Source organism: Diuraphis noxia, unplaced genomic scaffold (genome assembly GCF_037042655.1).
Source record: "Diuraphis noxia isolate RWA-SAM2 unplaced genomic scaffold, SU_Dnox_SAM2 contig0003, whole genome shotgun sequence".
Taxonomy (NCBI): Eukaryota; Metazoa; Arthropoda; class Insecta; order Hemiptera; family Aphididae; genus Diuraphis; species Diuraphis noxia.
The window spans coordinates 77,865,206-77,889,682 of NW_028301713.1; the positions used below are offsets into that span (position 1 = coordinate 77,865,206).

At 30.6% G+C, this 24,477-nt stretch overlaps 3 protein-coding genes across 9 annotated transcripts in view; 1 reads left to right on the forward strand and 2 right to left on the reverse strand.

Moving 5' to 3' along the window:
• SNF4Agamma (SNF4/AMP-activated protein kinase gamma subunit) overlaps positions 1–2,357 on the forward strand; it is a 49,544-nt gene extending 47,187 nt beyond the window's left edge. For 2 of the 3 annotated variants that reach the window (XM_089224030.1, XM_089224029.1), the window contains exons 10-15: positions 30–320; positions 395–582; positions 679–882; positions 971–1,117; positions 1,183–1,276; positions 1,347–2,357. In XM_089224030.1, coding sequence (XP_089080156.1) covers positions 30–320; positions 395–582; positions 679–882; positions 971–1,117; positions 1,183–1,276; positions 1,347–1,447 — 1,025 coding nt within the window. In that variant the 3' untranslated portion in view covers positions 1,448–2,357. The remainder of the gene's footprint in view (positions 1–29; positions 321–394; positions 583–678; positions 883–970; positions 1,118–1,182; positions 1,277–1,346) is intronic. The other variant, XM_089224031.1, reaches the window with a different exon arrangement.
• Positions 2,358–5,890: 3,533 nt separating this feature from the next.
• LOC107164749 (uncharacterized) lies at positions 5,891–10,610 on the reverse strand. Of its 3 annotated transcripts, none has more exons than XR_016191030.1 (3): positions 10,271–10,610; positions 7,373–8,422; positions 5,891–6,142 (listed from the first exon to the last, which is right to left on the reverse strand). XR_016191030.1 is itself a non-coding variant. In XM_089223967.1 (3 exons), the coding sequence occupies exon 3, from the start codon at positions 8,359–8,361 to the stop codon at positions 7,423–7,425; it is 939 nt and encodes a 312-aa protein (XP_089080093.1). In that variant the 5' UTR covers positions 8,362–8,422; positions 10,271–10,365; positions 10,559–10,607; the 3' UTR covers positions 5,891–7,422. The 3 variants fall into 3 exon arrangements, 2 of the variants coding, with proteins under 2 accessions (XP_089080093.1, XP_089080092.1); XM_089223967.1 differs by having other exon boundaries at positions 5,891–8,422; positions 10,271–10,365; positions 10,559–10,607; XM_089223966.1 differs by having other exon boundaries at positions 5,891–8,422.
• A 6,745-nt stretch (positions 10,611–17,355) lies between these two features.
• On the reverse strand, positions 17,356–24,385 carry Atg9 (autophagy-related protein 9). 3 transcript variants are annotated; one of them, XM_089224778.1, is made up of 15 exons: positions 24,279–24,385; positions 24,127–24,201; positions 23,222–23,311; positions 22,906–23,083; positions 20,654–20,882; positions 20,457–20,581; positions 20,247–20,374; positions 19,391–19,575; positions 19,149–19,327; positions 18,951–19,082; positions 18,709–18,862; positions 18,246–18,644; positions 18,061–18,161; positions 17,874–18,002; positions 17,356–17,799 (listed from the first exon to the last, which is right to left on the reverse strand). In XM_089224778.1, exons 3-15 carry the CDS (start codon positions 23,301–23,303, stop codon positions 17,682–17,684), a joined length of 2,139 nt encoding a protein of 712 aa, XP_089080904.1. In that variant the 5' UTR covers positions 23,304–23,311; positions 24,127–24,201; positions 24,279–24,385; the 3' UTR covers positions 17,356–17,681. The 3 variants fall into 3 exon arrangements, with proteins under 3 accessions (XP_089080904.1, XP_089080903.1, XP_089080902.1); XM_089224777.1 differs by having other exon boundaries at positions 24,127–24,313; XM_089224776.1 differs by lacking the exons at positions 24,127–24,201; positions 24,279–24,385 and adding an exon at positions 23,497–23,855.
• Between the last annotated feature and the right edge of the window lie 92 nt (positions 24,386–24,477).

A 24,477-nucleotide genomic window follows, 5' to 3' on the forward strand; every position in this document is an offset into this window, starting at 1 on the left:
AATATTATCGCTAACTTTTTAATTTTTAGTCGAAGACGAAAGTCAGATTTTTGTGAAATTTTTTCGCTTTCATAAAACTTATGATCTCATACCAACCAGTGCAAAATTGGTTGTATTCGATACACAGTTGATCGTTAAAAAAGCGTTTTTTGCCTTGGTCTACAATGGTGTGCGAGCTGCTCCATTATGGGACAACAAGCGTCAACAGTTTGTGGGCATGCTTACTATTACAGATTTTATCAGGATACTACAAAAGTATTACTCTTCTTCGTCTTCAAGTATGGAAGAATTAGAAGAACATAAGTTGGATACCTGGAGAAGTAAAAAATAATGATTTATGTATAATTTCAAAGGTATGCTGAACATTTTGTCTAAATATAATTTTATGTTTCAGATGAATTACATCAAGATCGTCCTCAAGAATTAATATCCATTGGCCCAGATATGTCATTATATTATGCTATTGAAACTCTAATAAATAATAAAATACACAGGCTTCCAGTTATTGATCCAGCAACTGGAAATGTTCTTTATATTGTTACACATAAACGCATACTACGTTTTCTGCTTCTTTACGTAAGGGTATTGAATTTTATTTTTTTTTTCAAATTGTTTTTTACTCAGTCAATAATTAATGTTCTGTGTGTTCTATAAAAAAATTTTGTATTGACTTTTCAGATTAATGATTTACCCAAACCGGCATATTTATCTCAAAGTTTAGAAGAACTAAAAATTGGCACTTTTGAAAATATAGAGACAGTGTCTGAAGAAACATCTATTATATTAGCCTTAAAGAAATTTGTTGAACGCAGAGTATCTGCTTTACCTATGGTTGATCAAGAAGGTCGACTTGTTGATATTTTTGCTAAATTTGATGTTATTGTAAGTTATCATTTATATATATTAGTTATTATTGTAAGGATAAAAAATAAAAATTCAAAAATATTTGATTGATGTCTTATGTTATTAGAATTTAGCTGCAGAACGTACATATAATAATTTAGATGTTACATTAAAACAAGCCAATGAGCATCGAAGTGATTGGTTTGAAGGTGTACAAAAATGCCACCTGACTGATACATTATATAGTGTTATTGAAAAAATTGTCCGCGCTGAGGTAAGAGAAAGCTTAAATTAGTTCCTGTAAAACTTTATTTTTTATATTTTTGTTATTTTTTTCAGGTACATAGGCTAGTGATTGTAGATGCAGAAGACAAAGTCATTGGAATACTCTCATTATCCGATATCCTACACTATTTAGTACTTCGGCCTTCCGGTATGATTTGATAAATTACTGATCTTATGATTTACATAATTTTATAATATTTTTAAACTACTATTTTAAGGAGCTGATCGGTTATTGAAAACCAAAGAACTATATGAAAATGATGTGGAAAATTCTAAAACTTTAAACTCTACTATGGAGCCAATACTATTACAATCATAATGTGAGAAAATATATTTTATTTAATCCTGTGACATTATGAGTTCTACATGAACAGAATTAATAGTCTGCAGTCATAACACCGGATGATCTGGTTTAATTTTATTTGTACAAGTATTATTTACCTATGTAGTATTATACGACAGCGCTTTAGAGACAACAAAATGTTTATTCTCTAAGTATTAGTTGAAAAATGTATGTTCAATGCCTTTATTATTATTATTATTATTATTATTATTTTTTTTTTTAGAAAGAACTAGTCTGAATTTTTAATATAAAAATTATTTTAATGTCTATAAAAGTTCTACATTTAAAAAAAAAGCGTTACGTGATTTTTCAAATGACCGTGTGATATTGTCAAATGAAGAGCTGTTGAAATATTATATTTGTTATTTAATATATTAATAATAATATTTTTTGACTTTTTATCTTATGTACAATATACATGTATACATTTATTACAAATTATTAACACAACAAAATATTTTTCAATTGAAAATATACCTATATAAAACTTTTTTTTTGTTTTCCAATATATTATTTTTTTTTTTTTGTAGTTTTTAAAATGTATACATGAGTATATAATAAAATGAACGCTGATTGCTATAAAACTTATTTCAATTTTTGTATTATGTGTTTTTGTTTCGATTTAAATGTTCATGAAACGTTTTCTATTAGAATAATAATATTATAAATGTATAATTTTGTTTATTAAATACTTATATGGCATCCCATGTCAATACAAATAATCTACAGAAAAACACTTATGTATTTTAGCAATTGCCTTAGCTTCTGCAGTTAAATTTTATAAGAATTACCAATGATTATATGTACAAATAAAAAATAAAACATTGAATAAGTATATTTGCAAATGATATATTATATATGTTTTAAATATATTATTCAAAAACTAGTGCTTATTATTTTTTTTAGAAAAGACTTGTCTTATTCTAGTCTTTTTTTGGATGTTTTCTTAAATGTTTTTGCTTCTTAGAATCGTAACATTTTTAGAACCTCAGAACACCATTTACCCTCAATATCTATTTTACTGGAATCTGGATATTTGACAAACACACTGGATTATCTTGCAGAATATTGGCGAAACTACAAGTCAGGCTACTTAGGCCATGGCCTGACCTAATACTAACTGGACAAAATACTGACATAATAAAATTTAAAATTTAATTAAAAAAACTTATTTTATAATTAGAATTTTTTTTTCATATTTTTCATTTGGCCTGTCCTAATACAATTTTCTAGTTTCGCCTATGGTTGTATTAATATTGCATTATTTATTATTTGTAGTATATTTTATATAATCTGTGGTATTACAGTATGATCTACAACGATAACTAAGACATATTATTGCATTGTTAATTTTACCCTTTACGGCTCAGGGCTTAAAACCGGTAACCGGTTTGTAACGAAAACCGTATATTTGAGAACCGAAACCCGGTAATCGCTTTTAGTTTTGGAATCCTGGAAACGGTTATTGTTAATCGGTAATCAAGGTAAATATCTAAATATTAACATCAAAGCGGTTACCTCGTATTTTCAATCAAAACCGATTCCCGACCAAAAATCGACGGTTTTTTCGTGGAATTTATTCATTGAATTATATCATGATAACATTATAGTTTAATTTAATTTTCCAGCTATTTTTAAATTTTTTTCCACAATTAATTGCCGTCGAGTATTGCTTATCTGTTGTAAATATCACATATATTATATAAATAGATATAAGTGTATAACTATATAATATTATAAATACTGTCATAAACGTCGTCGTCGACCTTCGTCCTCGCGCGCTGATTAGTATTGAAATTTATTTATAATTCATATTTTAAATTACTTTTACACCCATTATCATACCCATATCTCTAATAAAAATTATTATTTATAAATGAGTTTTTTCACTTACTTAATTAGTATTTTAGATAATTTTTAAAGTCATTTTTTGAAGTTTTTAGGGCTTTTTTGCATTTTTTTTAGGGAATTTTTGAGTGTTTTTTAGGTCATCAACATCCTAACTCCAGTTATTACCAAAAAGATCTGTGTCAATATTTCACTCTTGGTTTCATTTTGAAAAATTATTTATTTTTTCGGTTTCTTACAATTATAATGTTATAAACAAGAAAATTATAACAATAACATTTTTTTTTATTATTTATTAAGATCGCCATTATTTCGATCATATGCTTTAAATTTTAAACAGTTTAAACTTCAAAGTAGTTTGAAAAAATAAATATTTAAATTATTGAAGGAAATCCGACCAAATTAAAGCATATTAAGTTTTTGATTTTGTATTAAATAATAATACTTCTGTTATCAACCCACGAATGCCCTAAATAAACTGTTTTAAAAATATGATAAAAAACTGAAAAAAATGATTTTTTAAAACCGGTAACCGATTACCAAAAAACCTTATCAACGGTTTTTAAACGATTAACGGTTATTATAGTGTTTGAAATATCTTTATGGAAACGGTTACTGGTTATAATTTAAAAAGCACTGGTGAATAAATTTCATCTTAAGGCACTCCTGCTTAGGTAACATGATATGATGAGATCCCCCCTCTGTATACAGCCAGAGGCGTATTTAGGCACAGGCCCTATAGGCCCGGGCCTAGAGCGGCAACATTGGAGGGCGGCAAATTTCAACAATTTTTTTTTACAAAATTAGAAAAATTATTTTTCATTTGATGAAATCAAACTCAACTAATTTTTGTTCGCTCAAAATAAATCATATATCGATATATCTACATATATCTCAATGTATCTTTTTAATAAAATAAATTGTATATTTAAATACGTTTTAGAAATAATTGAAGGAAGGATGAAGGGGGAGGAAGGCGGCGAATTGGAAAGTGCCTATAGAGGCGGAAAAACCTTAAATACGCCACTGTATACAGCAAGTCTTGCCTGTAACCTAATTGAGCACACAAATACATACAATTTTGAAGTTTTTATTAACTTAATATCTAAATGAATTTCTAATATTTATCAATTTTTATCTTCAATAAAATATTGTTGTTTTGTCCTAAAAAGTTACATGTATTTATAATGAATAGATACCATAAAGAAAAAGTATGTATCATAAATAACTTTTCATGCAGTATTTTGCGCCAACGCTTTCATAATAATTATTTTCCTCTTTTCTCTGAAATAATTTTAATATCACAATTTACTATCAAATTTTGTGTACACAAAAAAGTTAATTGCTTAATCTCTTTAAATTTAAATAAAACGGTTTATAATGCTTTGTTTGTATGTCTCTGTCTCGCTGTCACCAAGTGTTTTACTTACACACAGTTATATAACATATATTTTTAATTATATACTTAGGCTATGATATGAAATAAATATAATTAAAATATTCATTTATTTATTAACAATAGGGTAATGTAAATATTATTTTTTTTTAAATACGTATGAGTCCATCATTCATAAATTAAAACTATTTTTACTTACGTTTTTTTAAAATACAATCATAGGAACAAATTTAAATCTCAAAAATTTTAAAATAATAATGAATAAAAAATTTGTCACAAATTTATATACAAAGTAAATCAGCATTTGAAATTATGTAATTATAAATAATATTGTAACTATAGTTACAATTAAAAATCTGAAGAAGTCGTTTCGCCTATTATAGTGAGAACACAATAAGGTTCCAGCTTGTCAATGATTTCGTCCATATAATGGTCGACTTCTGTAATTTTCTCTTTTTCCGTTATGACGTGTTTAATAAAATTTTGCCAGTTTTCACTGATAACACGTTCAATCGCTGTTTTTAAGAGGACCCTAATGTCATCGATGTTGAATGTGGTATTGTTTTGTTTGATATTTGATATAGGTTTTCACCATTGCCCATGCCAATTCAATAGGGTTCAACTCACAATGGTAATCACAAGTAATACGACTTAGTGATGCGTTTTACAGTATAAATACCAATTACGAAAGTTATTGAGAAAAAGTTTTTCTAGGGTCGTAAGAAGCCCGATTTTTGATACTGTGTTCCAATCTTCCAATATCACATGGTAAATGAACACGTTTTTTTTTTTTACTTTATATCGATTAATTATTTAACTAATTAATAAAAATATCGAAAATTGGCCTTCTTATGATTCTTAAGAAAATTTTCCTCTATAATTTTTATATTAGGTATTTTTACTGTAAACCGCTTCAATAAGCCGTATTACTTGAATTACGAAATAATGTTTTTATGCCGTATTTTGGACACCACGATGGCCTCTTAATAAAAGCTTTAGTATGTGCACACTGCACACCACCCGCCGTGGTTTTATAGCCCATATAATATTATTTATAGTAAATAATTACAATTGTAAATTATAATTTATCTTAAAATATAAAATATGTCGAAAAAATAAATAGGATGTAATAACTAATAGGGTTCATAAAAGATAAATAAATAATGAGATAGATATTAGGTAAAAATAATTTATAATTTATTTTCATTTCTATATTTTATAAGCAACAATATTCATTAATAACATTATAATATATGACGTGAATTGCTTGGTGAGGTGCGATCGTACGCTCTATCTGCGGAACGTACCGGCCGCAGTTGCTAGCTCCCAATTGATTGCCCAGTGACCACTCGGGATTTTTAGCAACATATCCTTGCCAGTTGCCACGCGTACACAAACACGTGTTACAACCCTACCCACTTAAAAACCTACAAACAAATATACAAAAATAATCCTTACAGTACCACCCCACACCCAATGGCCTATGTTGCCGCGGGTTCCCCTTAAAAAAATATATATATACATATATGATGTATGCTGCACCTATTTCTAGTGAGATGCAGTAGTATTCGAGTAAGTATAAACTATATAATACATAACACAACATTTAAAATAATTGACATTATTAACAATATAAATAATAAAAAAATTTTTTTTCGTCGATCAACAAAGTATAATAAATTAAATTATGATTGCCATCATTTGCTATGGACGATATTAATTCTGTGACCTAAAAACTTCAAATTAAAATTAAAATATCACAAATTTTTATACATTTAGGTAACGATGCCGATATAAGTAGGTAGGTACATTGGTGTTATTATATCATTATAAATTATAATTTATGGTGAATAATTATACCAATTTAATCAATATGGTAATATGACTAATATGGTACATATCACTGAAATCCGTCCTAAAGAGCATAACACTAAAATCATTACCATTCGGCATTCTTGGTATTACGTATCTAATTAGGAAAATATTATCGAAAATACATTTTAGGGTTGTGGGCTCACTAATCCAGGAAACTATTAACTACCTAAATAAAATACTACTATTTTATTCGATTAGGTAACTATAAAAAATGTTAAACCTATACTTAATATTTATTAACTTCCAATATGAGAATTTTTCATACGAGAATCGCCTTTTTATGATGTTAAGCAAATTTTAAAATGTCATCTAAAACTTATAAAAGAACGATTTTTATTTTTTTGATATCTTAACTTTGTGTTCTAAGAATAATAAATTTAGAAAATATGGAATCATTAATGATTTGAAAATTAAAATAATTAATTCCAATCCATTAGCATTTCACAACTTGTAGGAAAATATCTACCTACATAATATAATATATATTATAGAAGTACTTATTTCTTATACCGATACCTATCTGCTGCAATGCCAATTTCACTTAACATTAAAATGTAAACTGTATAATGTAGTAATATACCTACCTTATATCTATAACCTATTAATAATAGATAAAGCAAAAAAAGAAGCGAAACACGTCGAACATTATGAAGTTGTTCGGGATATCGTTCGTTTTAAAAAAATACTGCATAGTGCATGGAAATTCGAAGCACATTATAATATGTAGGTATACCGTTTTATCTACACGACTGCACTATTATAATATAAAATTAATCATTTACTTTGTACATTTACTGCAGCGGTGTTAATGGTGTTGATAACGGGTACGAAATCATCGTAAAGGATCGATGTCGATAGAAAATGAGATCCTTCTTAGATCACTGTCAATGGTCACGTTGGATCTGTCACTGGGCAAAACCAAGTCGGCGGATGTCAGAAATTGATTCACGCACCTGTCCGTAAAGTACGCACTGTGCATGCTCAGGTGGTTGATGGTCCGTCCGCGGAGCTTGTCCGACAGAGTATCTATCCACCGGTCGCCGGTTACCGTGCAGTCGCCCAGCACGACCGTCTCCAAGGTGCCCTGGTGCGTGTGCAACAGGTCTTCCAGGAACCGGACACCGATGGCGTTGTGGTCGGCCCGGAACCGCCGCAACTGCCCAAACCCGGTGTGCAGGAACTTGAGGTCGAAGCGTGAGGCCAGCGAGCATCTCACGTACATCACGTCCAGCACGTTGAAGTACACAGTGCCTAGTTCGGCGAGCGTGTACTGGTCCGCTTCCCGGATCCGGACACCATGCAACACCAACGTGGTCAGTCGGTCGACGTACGTGAACCCGTCAGTGGCGTAGACGGACAGATTGGATGAGATGACCAGCGCGGTGACGTACCCGCAGATCTCCGCGTACTGCGCGCACAAATAGAACGCGTTCGCGTAACTAATCTGCGTCACCGAAGTGACCGGTCCGCCTGCGCAGTGGCCGTCACCGCAACGCAGTATAAGTGCAGCGTACTCGTCAGACGGCCAGTGGAATATCAGCGACCGTTCATTTTCGTCCCGGAAGTAGAAGAACTCGACAGCCGTGTTCGCGTTCGCGTGGTGCATGCCTACCCGTTTTAGCGTGCAGGCGTCCGATGCGATTATCCGCGACCAGCGGTCGCACACGAGCGGCAACGTCGTCACGAACTCGGTGGCGGACAGGGTTCGAAATATGCACAGCAAAATCTCATCAGGCAGTGCGTTTATGGACACTCGATAGTCGTCCGTCATTATGATATAATTCTTCTTTTCATTCGCCCTTGCCTTCCCAAATCAATCCTTAGCCATGTGTCTGCGATGATAATATGATAATATACATTAGGTATAGGTACTTAATATATTAATATATTGATATAATATACTTCTCAAAATGTATAATACCCTCCCCCTCTCCCCCATACATAATTGTATATTATAATATGGAACTTAACGGTTTTCGTTCATACAATATTGATTCTGAATTGAATTGTTTCACTTTAGATGATAAAATGGATGGTGAATTAATCGTGGAAATCAATACTTAGCATGCATGTCAATGTCAAACCCCTTCGTGTAAAAATCATCATAAATAAAAGTGATTCGCGACAAGCTGGTGCTGAGTGGGACTACGTGCGAAGGAGTACCTACTTAATTGTATGATGTTCGAAACAGAGGGGCTCATTGCTTATACACATTTGTTTGCATCTGGATATTTGGATCTCAAGTCACCGCACTGGTCAAACCCACAAAGTCGACAATAAACAAAAAACTTGCCATTTCGTACGTGTCTAAGACAGAGGCAGTTAGCGAGTGTGACGTCATCTTGACTAATTCAAAGAAGTATAAATAAAAACTTCTGGAAAAATGTCATAAATATTTCGGGTTTTTCTCTAATTTTGATTGAATTACTTTTCTAATTTGAATTTGATCAGGATAACATTTAAATTTTATCTTGGTTTTGAAACGTAAATCGTCAAAATAAGTGTACCTAATCATTATTCATTTTAATATAGTTTTAGTATAGTTATTAGAGATTTTATATTTTATGTGTGCATTTTGTTTTTTATATATACAATACATAATATAAGATAGATGGATGCTATATCGAAGTGGAAAATAACACCTACTCGGCTACTCCAAGTATTTGGTCATTTAGGGACACAAATATCTGAAATATCAATACAATTACTGAGGTAATGCTGTAAAATCAAGTTGAGCTTCATCAATATCAATATTTCGAAACAAGTTTTTCTAAAGTGTTATCAAGGTGAATAGATATTCCAGGTAATACAGTGTGATAATGTTTCCGGGTACCACTAAATACCTCAACTGAGTGACCTTGGATGTAATGGATTTTCGGGAGATGAAGAGAGTATTTAACTACACAATACCTACATATTTTGAGAAAATTTCAAATTTTTTATATTCCTTTTCTATGCGGGTGTGCGCAATACAACTTACTTAAAAAAAAAACTCGAAAAATAAAATTATTTTTGCAGTACCTATATTATACTGTCTTTCACCTCCCAAAAACTCCATTTCAATTCAATATCATATGGCTGAGATCGACCTAACTATCTGAAATACTTAGTGCCTAGTGGTACCTGTAATTGTGACCACTGTATACAGTGTATACTACAACTGACTAACTTACTTAGACTTATATGATAAAGGTGAACCATATTATTTTAACTTAGGCTTAGCTAATTATAAGTATTATCATTGATAATAAATACTATTAATACTAATATTATTCTGTGGTATTATAGTATTGTATTGGTATTCCATGTTATTATCACTATATGTCTATATAGGTGTATAAAATAATGACAACATCGTCACCTCGACACCCGTTTAACTCTAACGTGTTTCCCAAGACAGACATACGTCGAACTAAATTATTACCCAATCTTATTTTTACCTATTGGCTATTGAATTTAACTATTTTAATATTAACTATATAGGTATTTACACCTTCATAATATAACTATCAGATATTATATTATGGTTATCATGAGAAACCTATGTCTATTTAATGTGACTTGTAAGTTTATTATTTTTAAACTTTAAAGCGTATTATAATCTGATTCATTAAAACCTCAACATAACATTGTGTACTTTTTAAGTTTAAATTAGGAGGCATTATAAGCATCATACTTACAATATTAATTATCTTGAATTCAGTCTCCATAAAATTATCATTTTTAATTTTTGGTTTTGGTTAATACTTTAATAGACAGTAAGAAATTAATAACACTATAATTTAACAAAATATAAATATTAGTCATAAATATATATTAATTATATAATAATGTTAATAAATGTTTCAATGTTAAGCTTTTTGCGTTTAAAATATTTAATTTACACAAGATATCAGTGTGAATAGTGTTATACACTTATTAGTGATTACTGACACCATTTTGTAATCTATCATATTATAATTAATTACCTATTGTGTTTGTGATGAGCAAAAGCGTAACTTTACTGTAGTTCCTATACTAGTAATCACGAATTCACGTTTGTAATAACAATATTATTATGATAGTTGCCTCTTATCACTTCTGATAAGGCTGGTAATCCAATCTTGCATAATCTATTGCCTATGCATATCTTAAAAGGGGTTTTAGTAAAAATATTAAAGTTATCAATGATTGACGGTTTACCTCGATCAATACTTCAGTAGGCCACCACAGAATAGATTAAATTTAATGGTCAGTAATTCACCATTGGGATCTTAATCTTTCAGTTTGTCCGCATTGAGTAAGTTGACGCTGGAAAGGGTAGGGTAACCGAATATACAATAAATGTAGGTATAAGACTACAAATATTAATATAATAAAATGTTTCACATCTTAACATCTTGATATGCATAACACACAATAAATACTCAAATACGTATTTTAGGGTCAATCGTCTACAAATAACACCAAGAAGTAGTTTTTGTGTTTATAAACTAAAAACATACGTATTCAATTCTAAGGACTTTTTTAAGATATAATCTCTTTATTCAATGCAATATATGCGACCATGATAAATTAATTAATTAATTGATAAATGAATTTATCATGTATGCGACGATGTGATGCATAATTTTACCCCTTCTGCCTAAGTAACCAATTGCAATCATTTATACATAAAATAATGCTATTTTCTACTAATTACTAATTATTTTGTGTTATTTATATTATAATCTGTGACAATCATTTATAAAAAAAAAAAAAAATTCTATTTCCGTCGTAAATATCAAAATCCATTTGTGAGTAACTCTAATTTTTAAAATCCTTTCTTAGTCATCCCCTACACTGTGGTACAAAGGTATCATAAAAAATTAAGTCTCAAGCTATCCTAATAGAATATTGCAATAATGTACCTACATATTATTTCTATTTAATAATTTTAGACAATAAGCAATATACAATTATATACGCCAGCAATATACGCCTATGATTGACAACATGCTATTGCTATAACCAAACTTAAAAAACTTATAAGCTTATGGGATATAATTCAAATAATTCACTTGTGTAGGACATAATAGGTATTCACATTTCACTATGCTCAGTAAATACCATTCATATTAATCCTTTTTGAAAGAATTTTTTTTTCATTATTTTGTAGAAGTAAATTCTGGCATTCTAAATTCCGATTGCACCTGTACAAATTTCATGTGATTTATTTCCAACACTACGTCTCGGAAAATATTTTGTTTTTCGTATAATTTAAAACGCCAATCTATTTAAACGTTACCTATAAACTTTTCTAAAAATTATAAAATAAATTAATAATTGAATCGCCTTACAGATAAAGTAGGTACTCGTAACATAGACGGTGATTAGGAGGTGCTTGGGTGCTTAGCTCCTTACAAATATTGAAAGCCCCCCCCAAAATAATTGACATTTTTCAAAGCTTCCACTTATTATTTCGTAAAAATGTATTAATACCCCCCACCCCACTATAATGCTATCAAATATCTACTTAAGACTCGTACACCATAAAATGATTATTTATTGTTATTGTTTTTATCTTATTTTATTCAAAAATGATAACAATGCAATAATAATATAATATTTATTATCAAGTAACTTGTGTAATTTACCGCGTAATTCACTCAAACTTCAAACACCATCTATAAGACCCTAAAATTTGATAAAACATATAATATAACTTATTAATTTTCTGCTTTAATTCTCTATTCTCTATGTCTATATCTCTCAGGCCTCAGTTTTTCTTTTGTAGTCATACTCGCATTTGATTTTTCGAATCATTGAAAAAAAACCAAAGAAATAAAAGACTACCAAAAAAATCTAAAAGATCAAAAAATCTATGAAAATAAAAAACAAAATTTTATAATTTGCTATATTACGTCATATTATTCCATTAGATATAAATTTAAGTCTCGCGCGAACAGCCAAACCGTGTGGTCACGCAATTATCGTTAATCCTCATGTTAAAAATAATCGCCTTAATTCCACCCGATTTTTTCGTGCTAACAACCACTCGTCTCAGTTTCTAATACTGTAGTAGGCCCCTGCGTCTAAGAGAGGCTTCAATCCTCATAGAAAGGAAAAAAAAAATAAAAGACAAAATACGCCGTAAGTACATACAAATACGTTGGTGTATGATACATATTTCTCTTATCTCTTCTCCAAGGCATCGCCGGCGCGGTGACCTTTGGACCGGCGATTACTCTGATCCACCGACAATTATCGCATTTTTATAATGAACAATCAAACTGCAAGCACCACTTATCGTAACAAAAATACACTAGTCAAAAACATGCCTAATCAAAATTCGTCGCAAGCTATTTCTAAACGAAAACAAAGAACAGGATCTATGGACACTACAAATAGTTCACATGGAACTCGTATACAGAGTGGTTCAAATGACGTCTTCAATTCTTCCGATTCAACGGACGAAAACGATGATAAATTCATAACGCAAAAAAACAAAAATACGTCAAAGCACTCAAAGCGAAACCATTCATCGACCGACACTGCCAGCCCCGAACCTAAGAAAGTCAAACCATTATTTATAACGGTAAACAGATTTGCACCACTTTCAATCGATGACACCACTGAGATCGAAAACATCGAAAACAATCCCACTTCCCACTACAACTCAACCCCATCCGATGACCAAAATAATAAAAAAAAACTTCCGCCACTAATTTATGTCCGTGATATCCTTGACTTTGTTGAAGTGCGCAATGAACTAATTAAACTAATTGGTACAGACGCATTTACTTGCAAATCATCTATAAACGATTTAAAAATCCAAACATCAGATTCTAAATATTACCGTGAAGTAATCCACTTTCTGAAAGATAGAGAAGCTCAATACCACACGTACCCATCTACTCCAACAGTTGAAGTCGGAATAGCAATCGAAGAAATTGGTTTCTCCGTCAGGCAAGTTTCCAACGTTCTACAAAAAACCACCAAAAATAAATTTCCTATGTTCTTCGTCGACCTGGAGCCAGCCGAAATAAATAAAGACATCTTTGGCGTAACGTCACTACTCCACACAAAAATAAAAATAGAGGAACCACACAAGCGTAAAGATGTCATCCAGTGTCACAACTGTCAAGAATATGAACACACAAGAAAATACTGCTCATACTCTCCCAGATGTGTCCGTTGCGGAGGCCACTATCCTTCCTCCAGTTGCAATAAATCAAACGACTCACCTGCCAAATGTGCCCTGTGTGAGGGTGACCATCCAGCGAACTATAAGGGATGTCACATCTACAAGGACCTCCAACGCTTCCGGACGCCAAATTCGAACAGTCATGTCACCCAAAACAACGTCACTAAAGGTTGTAACAATATAAATATTAATAATTGTAAAGCCTCTCAGCAGCAAACACCCGACATAAAATCACCCCCTCGTACTTATGCCCACGCAACATCAGGCCACATTCCCAACATAGAATCCAATGATAACTCTCTGACAAATTTTCTAAGTGAATTTAAAGCTTTAATTAACCCGTTGTTATCTCTCCTCACCACTATCCTCGATCGTCTTCTCGCTTAAAATGTTAAATAACAAATTCACCTCTCAGTCCCTAGCCATCCTACTTTGGAATGCCAATGGCCTAGCCAATCACAGAAACGAACTAATTACATCATTAAACGAAAAACGAATAGACATAGCATTAATCTCAGAAACACATTTTACGTCCAACTCCAAATGTTCTTTTCCCGGGTACAACACCTTTTCCTCATACCATCCCGACAACATCGCCCACGGTAGTGCCGCCATCATTATCAGATCATCACTCCAATTTACCGCTGTCCCCCCAGTTAATAACGACTTTCTACAAGCGGCGATAGTTAATATTATTTTAAACCACGTGCCAATAACCGTTGCAGCAGCATACTGTCCCCCCAAACATAAAATCACGCCTTCACAATTTGATTCCTTTTTCAACTCTCTTGGTCGCTATTTCATTGTAGGAGGCGATCTAAACGCCAAAAACCAAACTTGGGACTGTCACTCAACAAATCCAAAAGGACACTCTTTATTCCAATCAATTACCAGCAATCATCTCACTATCCTTAATCCCCCAAATCCGACCTATTGGCCTACTTCTACCAGAAAGCGTCCGGACATACTCGACATTTTCGTTACCAAAATTCCAACTTATCTAAATCATCTAATAAAAAACTTATTAGACCCAAGCTCAGATCATACTCCAGTCTTTCTCTCCTTAGACGGTCATCCTTCCTCCAAGCCAAACAAAGCATGTCTTACGAACAATTCTACGAATTGGACTAAATTTCGTGAAATAATAAATTCAAAAATAAACCTCAATATTAGTTTAAAGACCCCAAACGAGGTGGAGGATGCAGTTCAAAGTTTCACCGAATCCATTCAATCAGCTGCTTGGAATTTTTCTACCATCCAAAATTATCATGCCAACTCCCATACAACTCCCACCCACGTTAGAGAACTAATTATTCAAAAGCGCCGTGCTCGAGCTAGATGGCAACGCACTAGACTTCCCTCAGACAAAAACTTGCTCAATAATCTTGCCTCATCCTTAAAACGAATGTTAAGTAAAATAAGAAACGAATCTTTCAATAACTGGACCTCCTCACTTACCGCAGAAAGTGGGTCGCTCTGGAGGGCAACCCGCAGCTGCCTGAAGCAGAAAACCACCCAAGCTCCACTAAAAAATAGTAACGGCAACTGGTGCAAAACAGATAAAGAACAAGCAGATGCCTTTTGTTCACACCTCTCGAAAGTCTTTCAACCCCATAATGATATTAACAGCAATCTTCAAGACACAAATATTGAAAACTCCCTCTTCTCCCCACTACCTCTCTATCTTGCTCCCAAACCGTTCTCACCAAACGAGGTTCAATACTATATTAAATCTTTTCCTCTTAAAAAATCACCCGGGATAGATCTAATCACCGCAGAGGTAGCTAGACAACTCCCTAAAAAAGCAATTATTCACCTAACCCATATTCTTAATTCTATATTAAGACTATCTTACACGTCCCTCCTTAGACCCAGACCTTCCTTTCTTTTCAAAACTCTGTGAAAAATTAATTATCAAACGCATATCACAGCTCGTTTAGGATAAAAACATAATTCCTCATACCCAATTTGGTTTTCGTAACAACCACTCCACCATACACCAGATTCATCGCTTAACCGACGCCATTGCTTACTCCTTCGAAAACAAGCTTTACTGCTCCGCAGTGCTACTCGATGTTGCTCAAGCATTTGACAAAGTCTGGCACACTGGACTTCTGTATAAACCAAAACAATTTCTCCCTCCTCCCTACTTCCTATTCTTCAAATCATATCTAGAAAATCGCCACTTTGTGACTAAAGTAGGCTCAGAATTCTCAAACCTAGCACCCATCTTAGCGGGCGTCCCCCAAGGTGCCATTTCGTCCCCAATTCTTTATAACATATACGCCGCTGACCAACCAATTTCTCCTAATACATCAGTTGCTGAATTTGCCGACGACAAAATCATCTTCACCTCTAATGAAAACCCTCTTGTCGCTAGCCAACATCTACAAAATCATCTTAATGAGATGGAAGTATGGTATTCAAACTGGAAAATAAAAATAAACAACGAAAAGTCTTCACATATAACCTTTACTCTCAGACAAGGCGTAGTCCCTCCTGTCTCTCTGGCAAACAAAATAATACCATCAGCTACCAAAGTTAAATACCTAGGCCTACTTCTCGACAAACGCTTAACTTGGGCCGAGCATATTAAACAAAAACGCCTTTTACTTAACTCCAGACGAAAAAGTCTTTGCCCACTGCTAGGCAAACAATCCAAGCTAAACCTTAAGAATAAACTATTGCTTTACAAAACCCTTCTGAAACCCGTTTGGGCTTATGGTATCCAATTATGGGGAACGGCAAAAAAATCGAACATATATAAAATGCAAACATTCCAATCAATAACACTTCGTATAATCACCAACGCTCCCTTTTACGTTACCAACCATACTTTACACTCTGATCTGGGACTACCGACTGTAGCCAAAGTGGCCACATCCTCCTACAAGCGCTACCGCTCTCGCCTTACAAACCATCCCAACCCACTTATTCTCGCCCTCAACTCCGCAAACATTCCAGGTAATCCACCGAGAAGATTAAAGAGACGCTGGTGTCGCGATTTAGATACCTAAATTTATTACTACTTTAAATTAAAAAAATAAGAAAAAAAAATACTTAAATTTTTTTATACTCTATTTTGGGAGTAAAATTTTTATGTTGGAAATATAAAACTACCATTAAGATTAAAAAAATGGTACCTACGCTATTAATAACAAATGTTGACTTATCTAGACTGTTAAGATAATAGACATACGTCATACATGCATTATTTTATTGTAGGTATTGTCTAGCGGTTAACTATTATGTAAATTATTTAATTCTTACACAAATGATGAAACAAATCTAACCTAAATTCAGTTAAAAGTAACATTACAGAAATGACAAAAACTAGTGTACAAAAAAATTATTGCCATCGCTTATACCATATGATATCGATAACTTATATTGTTATTATTATATTATTCCTGTATTTAATTTATTTCTTATTATTTATTAATTACATGATATAAGTACGAGTATATCTGACCAAAGGATACCTGTTAAATTGATCTAATTAATGTTTAATTAGAAAATTAACTTATATCTAATGAAATATGACATAATATAGCAAAATAGGAGATATGATAAAGTTAATTAAAAATAACCACTAAATGATTCAAGTTTTGACATATTTTTAATTACATTAAGCAATAATTTCAACGTGAAAACTATATTACAATTTTCTTTATATTATAATTACAACAATTTGGCAATTAGGATTAAAAATTATGAAATAATTAAAAAAACAACATTACAATAGCCTATTGTAAGAAAAACTATATAGTGTCACACAATCAAATCTTAGTTTCTTAAGAATAATCATACCAATAAAAACAGTTCTTTGAAATATTGAATATAATCTCAAAAATATTGAGAAAAAAATATTACTACACCTTAATTAATATCACAGTAGTTTTGAGGCTTTTATTAAATCATAACAATTAGATGACCCTTGCACTTGGTTTAAGCAATGGAGTTCGTTCTTGTAAATTGGTGTTAGTTTTATGAACTGATTGAGAAGTTGAAGTACTTGCTTGATTTCCTCGTTCTTCAAGTTGTCTAGAAGAACAGAAGATATGAGTATTATATTTTTCATTATTTATAAACTCATTATATTAATGATTATTAATTACTTTCTGTGAATGCTATGTAAAAGCAATGCGCTCTGATTTACTTCTATTGAAGTTAAATAGTCATTTGTAGAAAATATTGATGAGTGCATTATAGAACTATTATTAATTTGGTTTGGACGACCAGTTAAGCTGAAAAATCATACAATTTTTAATAAAATAAACATTGGATTTGAAAAATTTAACATACCCTTCTTTATGCAGTAAACGTGTGCTCTGATCAAGTCCAATTAAACAGGAAGGTATTTCTGCAATATTTAATGTACTACAAACCATATCATGATGTTGAAACTAAAAAAATAAATAATAAGCATTTCTATTGCATAATCAATAGTTAATTATTTTACATGAATATTTTTTTAACTAAACACTTACTGGGTTAATTATAGAATTACTAGTGGATGAATATTTTTGACGAGTCTTAGCAATTATTTCATCCACAAACTCTTTAGCTTCAATATCAACTGGGTCCCATGTGGGATTACGCACAGAGAAACTGAGAAGAGACATTTCAACTTTTCCATCTTCAGCCTGATCTACTTGAGGTAATTTTGGTATTGGCATTTCAGGCGATGAAGGACCAGGAGAACGCCAAGCAGGATTGCCATTTTTGCGTAAATTCATCATAGAAAAAGCACATACATCACCTACTCCTGCTACTTCTGCAGTATAATTACGGTAAAAATCTACGATTTCCAAGGATCTGGGACGAAGCCAGAAAAACAGTATAAATGGTGTAACAAGTGGTGATATTAATTCATTGAACAAATAATTCTGAAAATAAAATATTTTTTACACATTTAATTTGCATTTAATTTTTTAAATGTACAGTACTTACAGCTTTAAATGGGAAAATTTGGGAAAACTGATTGCTGACTTGTTGTGTGTGTGCTTTCCCAACCCAAGAATCTGGTAAGTAGTGAACTTCAGTCAATATAGCAGTCATCAATGATTCTTGGCAAACAATTTCCTTATCGTCATCAACAAGACTTCTAAAAATTATGATATTCATTATTTACTATAAATTAATTAATCAATTAGGATATTAATATTTACACAATGATATATAATGAAACTAACCGACAAATCAAAAATAAAAGTGATAATCCACTCAGTATAGTTATCATGTGTTCAATTGATAAAATGCTGTCGTCATAAATAGTCATTGCAAGTATTGGTACCATAATAGCACTAGTGAAAAACATTGTATTCCTAAAAATTTAAATTCATTATTACATATTTTAAGTGTTTGATTAAAAGTTTGGAATTTAACCGTACTTTGCAATTATGACACTAACAGGTGCAGCAAAACTTTGTAAATATTTAGCAGCAGGGACATACGCACGACTAAGTCGAGCACTAAGCTCATGGTCCAGTTCATTGAAGTGACGCAAATATATTTTTGAATATAAGGACCACATACGAATACTAAGTACACTCGGTTCATTTTTTACCATCTAATGAATATAATAACAAATTTAAACAATTAAGTCTTATATTGTACACTATCTATATCTTACTTGAGCATTGTCACACAGCTTGTAAATTAATTGCCAAGTAAAAATTACTGGAGATAACAATATATTAATTAAGGCTACCCAACTAATAGTTTTACGCATTGACTGTGCTAACTCCAAACGCTTTCCAGGTTGCTTATATTCTGGTTTAAGATGCCAATTATTTTCAAATGGTGACCATGGACCCCCTGAAATAATTCATTAAAAAAAATATTTTATTTAAACAATTTGGAATACCTCACATCACTACTTATATATGTATAAAAAAATAATTCTTTAAGATATAAAATGTATAGTATAGTTTTCATATTAATAAGAACAACACTAGGAGGGTCTAATGCCCATTTTATCAATGGTGTAATATTATGGTGGAGGATTTGGGTGTCATATCATTTTATAGAAATAATACAAAACAAAAATTAAATCCTCTAAACTAGCTAGTAGCAATACATTATTAATATGTTTTTACTTTGTTAAAAATACTTTTGCATGAATAATATTTAATGGTATTGTGATAAAAAAAAAAACCAGTGAGCGAAATTAATTTAATCGAGGAGTAATGACACACCACATCAGCAACTTAGTATCACAATGTAATTATTTGTTTCTATGTAGGTATTTTATGCATGTATTCATAATACATAAAAAACTTTCTTTTATTTTGGAAGATGGTAGATAAAATATACATAAACGTCATAGCTCCACATATAACCAAATTATATAACTTTACCAAATATATTTTTATGATATAAATGTAAATAATATATATGTAAACTTTGAATAACAAAATAGGACATACTTTTGATGGTTATTTTTTGATTAGATTATCAAAATATATTTATTTTATTTTATTACTTACAGAATAGCAACAAATTTAAATTGTACTTCATTCCATGAGAAAAATAGATTACATCACCAAGAAATGGTATATTGAATTGTGTAGGCAGCACAGATTTATTCACAAGAGCTATTAAGTAGTTTTTTGTTCTAATAAATAATGAAAAAGTAGTAAGATACAAAAATACAATATTAAATTGTTTTTAATATGCTAAAAATTTATTTTAGTCACCTTAAAATACGTTGATAAATGTCAAGTTCTGTAAGATCCAGTTTATGTATACACATATTTTGTTCTTTTTGTGCTTCTATTACTTTATGTACAATTTCTCGCCAAGTATAGTTTTGTAATTCTTTCTAAAATTTAAAGATTATTTTTAATTTTTAAATCATTCTAAAGAATATTATTTTTTAAAAATCATATCTCACATCAGGTATATGGAGAGCAACATTATAAAATGCTTTGATATCAGCATAATGATAAGCAACATTAAATACTTTCATAAGCCGGAAAAATGCAAACATTAAAAGTGGTATCATATACAGATATGTGAAAATCGTAAATTTGCTAGTACATTTTGAAGCAGGAAGAAAAACATCAGAAAGACGTACTTTATCAGTACCATTCATTACTTTGCTTGAATCTGCTGGTTTGTCTCTAGATATTGAATTAATATTTAAATTAGTAATAACAACTTTTAAGCTTAGCCTTTTAAAAGCTAATTATTATATTTATAAATTTGTTTATTTAGTTAAAGATACATAGTACTTTAATAGACTTTTAAAAATTAAGACACCTATATAATTATTAGGAGTCAAAATATGTAAGTTTAAATCACAATGAAATTTGTGCAGCTAACATTAGTTTTAAATGAACGTAAATATTGTATTCAAATAAAGCATAAGTCCAACTAAGGAGGAGTCTATGAGGAGGGAGGCTTAGCCCCTCAAAAAAAATTATTCAATTGTTTCCTAAAACATTAATAAATCTTTTAAAATTCAACTGTTATTCTTCTTTTTAATTTTTGGAAAAAAAAAAATTGAATTTCATAATTTTTATTTAAAGTTAATAATTATTTTATACTTCCTATGAAAAATATGATTATTTTATCATTAGCTAATTTTATGGTATATGCACTGAATTAAAATATAGACATAATAAGATTATTAATGTAAAAATAAAACAGGGGTAAATAATAAATGTTTTATATTTTTAAGTTAATATATATGAGGGGTATGGGGACAACGAAACTTTTCATGTAATATAAGGTTAGCTCCCATAATATTTTAACCCTAGTTGCACCACTGAATAAAGTTGATCCAATTTATGACATACTATTAGTAAATTATAATTTTATATTTTGTAGATTATCGTTCGCAATTGTTACAACAGTCAGAGGCGGCTTGAATCTGCAAAACTTCAGTAGCAAGCTTTATGAGCTAAACACTCACCCACCCATATTTTACTTAGGATATATATACAGAGTGTCACATGAGGATTTACCCATTGAGATTTGCGATATCTCACAAAATAATGGAGATATCAAATTTCTGGTTTTTTTATAAGATTCACAGGGACAAGAATTATAATTCTATCATTTTAAAATTTATTTTAATATTTTTGTAAAAAGTGTAAAAAATATATAGTTTTATTTAATTATTTCCAAAAAATTAAAGATAGCTATTTTGTAGTTTATTTTTCTGAAAACATTGATGTTTCAAAATTTTCATTTATTTCCTGATTTTTAATATTTTTTTCTAGTTTTGAAGAAATAAAACATGATTATAACTATTAGGAATATGGAAAGTATTCAGTTGGCCATATGGGAATCCGCGTGGCGCGTCACATCATGTTTGATAACATTACGGTATTAAATAATTCGCAATTTTTTTCAAACTAAAAAAAAAATTAAAAATCAGAAAATTAATGAAAATAAAATTTAGAAATGTCAATATTTTCAGAAAAATAAACTCTACAAAATGGATATCTTCAATTTTTTTGGAAATAATTAAATTAAAAAATACATTTTTCATATTTTTTACAAAAACATTAAAATAAATATAAAAATGAAATAATTGTAGTTCTTATCTCTGTGAACCTTATTATAAAACCAGAATTTTGATATCTTCATAATTTTGTGAGATATTGCAATGGGTAAATCCTCGTGGGACACAATGTCAGGGGATTATATATATATTCTATATTGGTCTAAATTAACTACTGCCACTGGGACTCTTTCCCATCTAGCTACGCCACTACTTACATGGCTACATCCCTAATTGTAAATTATTTGTTATATTGCTAAATTCGTAACGACGGTATAACTATATTTACATACTAAATAATTATAAGATTTAGATTAAGTTACATTTTGGTTTAGCATACAACCCTGAAAAGTAGACACACACCCACCCACAGGAGCGTTCTGGTTTTCTTAAAACACGCCGCCTCTGGCAATAGCTATATAACAAAATAATCTAAATTGTATATACTAGCAGTATTAACAAATCTTAAAATATTATAACTTAAGATGTCTTTTAAAATTGGTAATAGAATAGTTAATTTATTATTTATATTTAGAATAGAAAAAAAGTGTATCAGAATAAATTTAATTCATATTTATGATATTATTATTTTAATTAATTTCAACTTAGTTACTCAATTTAATACAATTTTATACCTGAAAAGTACTGGATAATCAATGCAGTAAAACAGAAATAGAGAAAACACCAGTAAGAATATCACTTGAAAAAGATCTAGAGTTGATTGAAGAATGAGGCAAATAAATCCATGTCTTTGGTGGTAAAGATAGATTCTTGTAAAAAATGTATCCAAGTCTTCTATGTGATTCCATCGGTCTAAAACAGTATATTATTTAACATTAATAATAAACTAATATGTACAGACATTACAATTTCTATTGAATAATGTTATGTACCAATACATGATTATTATTAATGTCTCCAAATTAAATGTCAACATTTTAGAAAACTTACTTCTAGCTATATTGGGAGTGAACTGGAAATGAACTTCTCCTTCTCTTTCAGAATCAAGAACTTGATATCCAGTTTCAGGCATTTTAATGTCTAAAAATAATAATAATTGTTACACGATGGAGCATACAAATGAACTTATTTCTAATCATTCAGGAAATGGATTGACAAAATAATCAAAAATGACAATAACTCTAGAATGTTGCAAAAGAAAAAAACAAAGGACATAATCATGGTAGGAGGTCAAAGTGTAATAGACTTATATTAATTTCATAAACCTTTGTTCTCCAGAACCTTCAATGTGCAGGTACTCTTGGCTTATATGAGATCAGCGTTTTCTATTTACATTCAATGATGGGTTTACTGCCCCATTGTTTGAAGAACGAGATCAAATAGGACAACTACATATTATAAAAAATATATAATATTTACGAAATAATCGTGCAACAGTAGGAAAAGTTAAGAAAAATTAGTTAAAAATAATCAAAACTGCGCATTTGATCATTGATAATATTATCGTCATGCTGATGCTGGTATAAACCAGGTCAACTGGTAATGTTATTACCACTAATTTCAAATAATTGCGGTTCTCTCTGTTCTCAGCTGTAATTTTGTAATCTGTATTTACCATGGCTAAAATATAACACTAGTATTAACAGACAACAATAATACAGTATTAACTATTAAGTATTAAGTAATAAGCAAGTTATTTAGTCATGTTATTTACTTTTTGCGTTTATTATTTATCCATTGCCTAAATATACTAAAGCCGTGGCCGTGTATATTTACCAATCGGAATTTATCTTCATCACACAAGACCAATATTGATCAATATAATATGTCATAACGGTTATGATGTTTTTAATATTATTGAAATACCTTTAAAATTAATAATACAATAATATTACCATCGAATACTGATCGTGTATAGGCCGTTTAGAACAAGGTGCCTGCGCAGGTTATTTTATCTGTGGTTGTGGTACCTGTTTAATATAGAAAGTCTGATAAAAGCTTATAGAGTTTGATTGATGTATTGTTCAGTAAGTTACAAACTACGAACCATTCCAAAAAATAGAATATAAATGCTCGTGACACAATTCAAACCAAATGTATATACCTATGTACTACCCATAAATTTATAGTAATTATATTTATATACAAAAGTCAAAAACATAATATGCTATGCTATAATAGTACCCATCTCCTTATCTCGGCCGGGTTAGTGGGCTTGGGTATTGATAAGGATTACTTTAAATTGG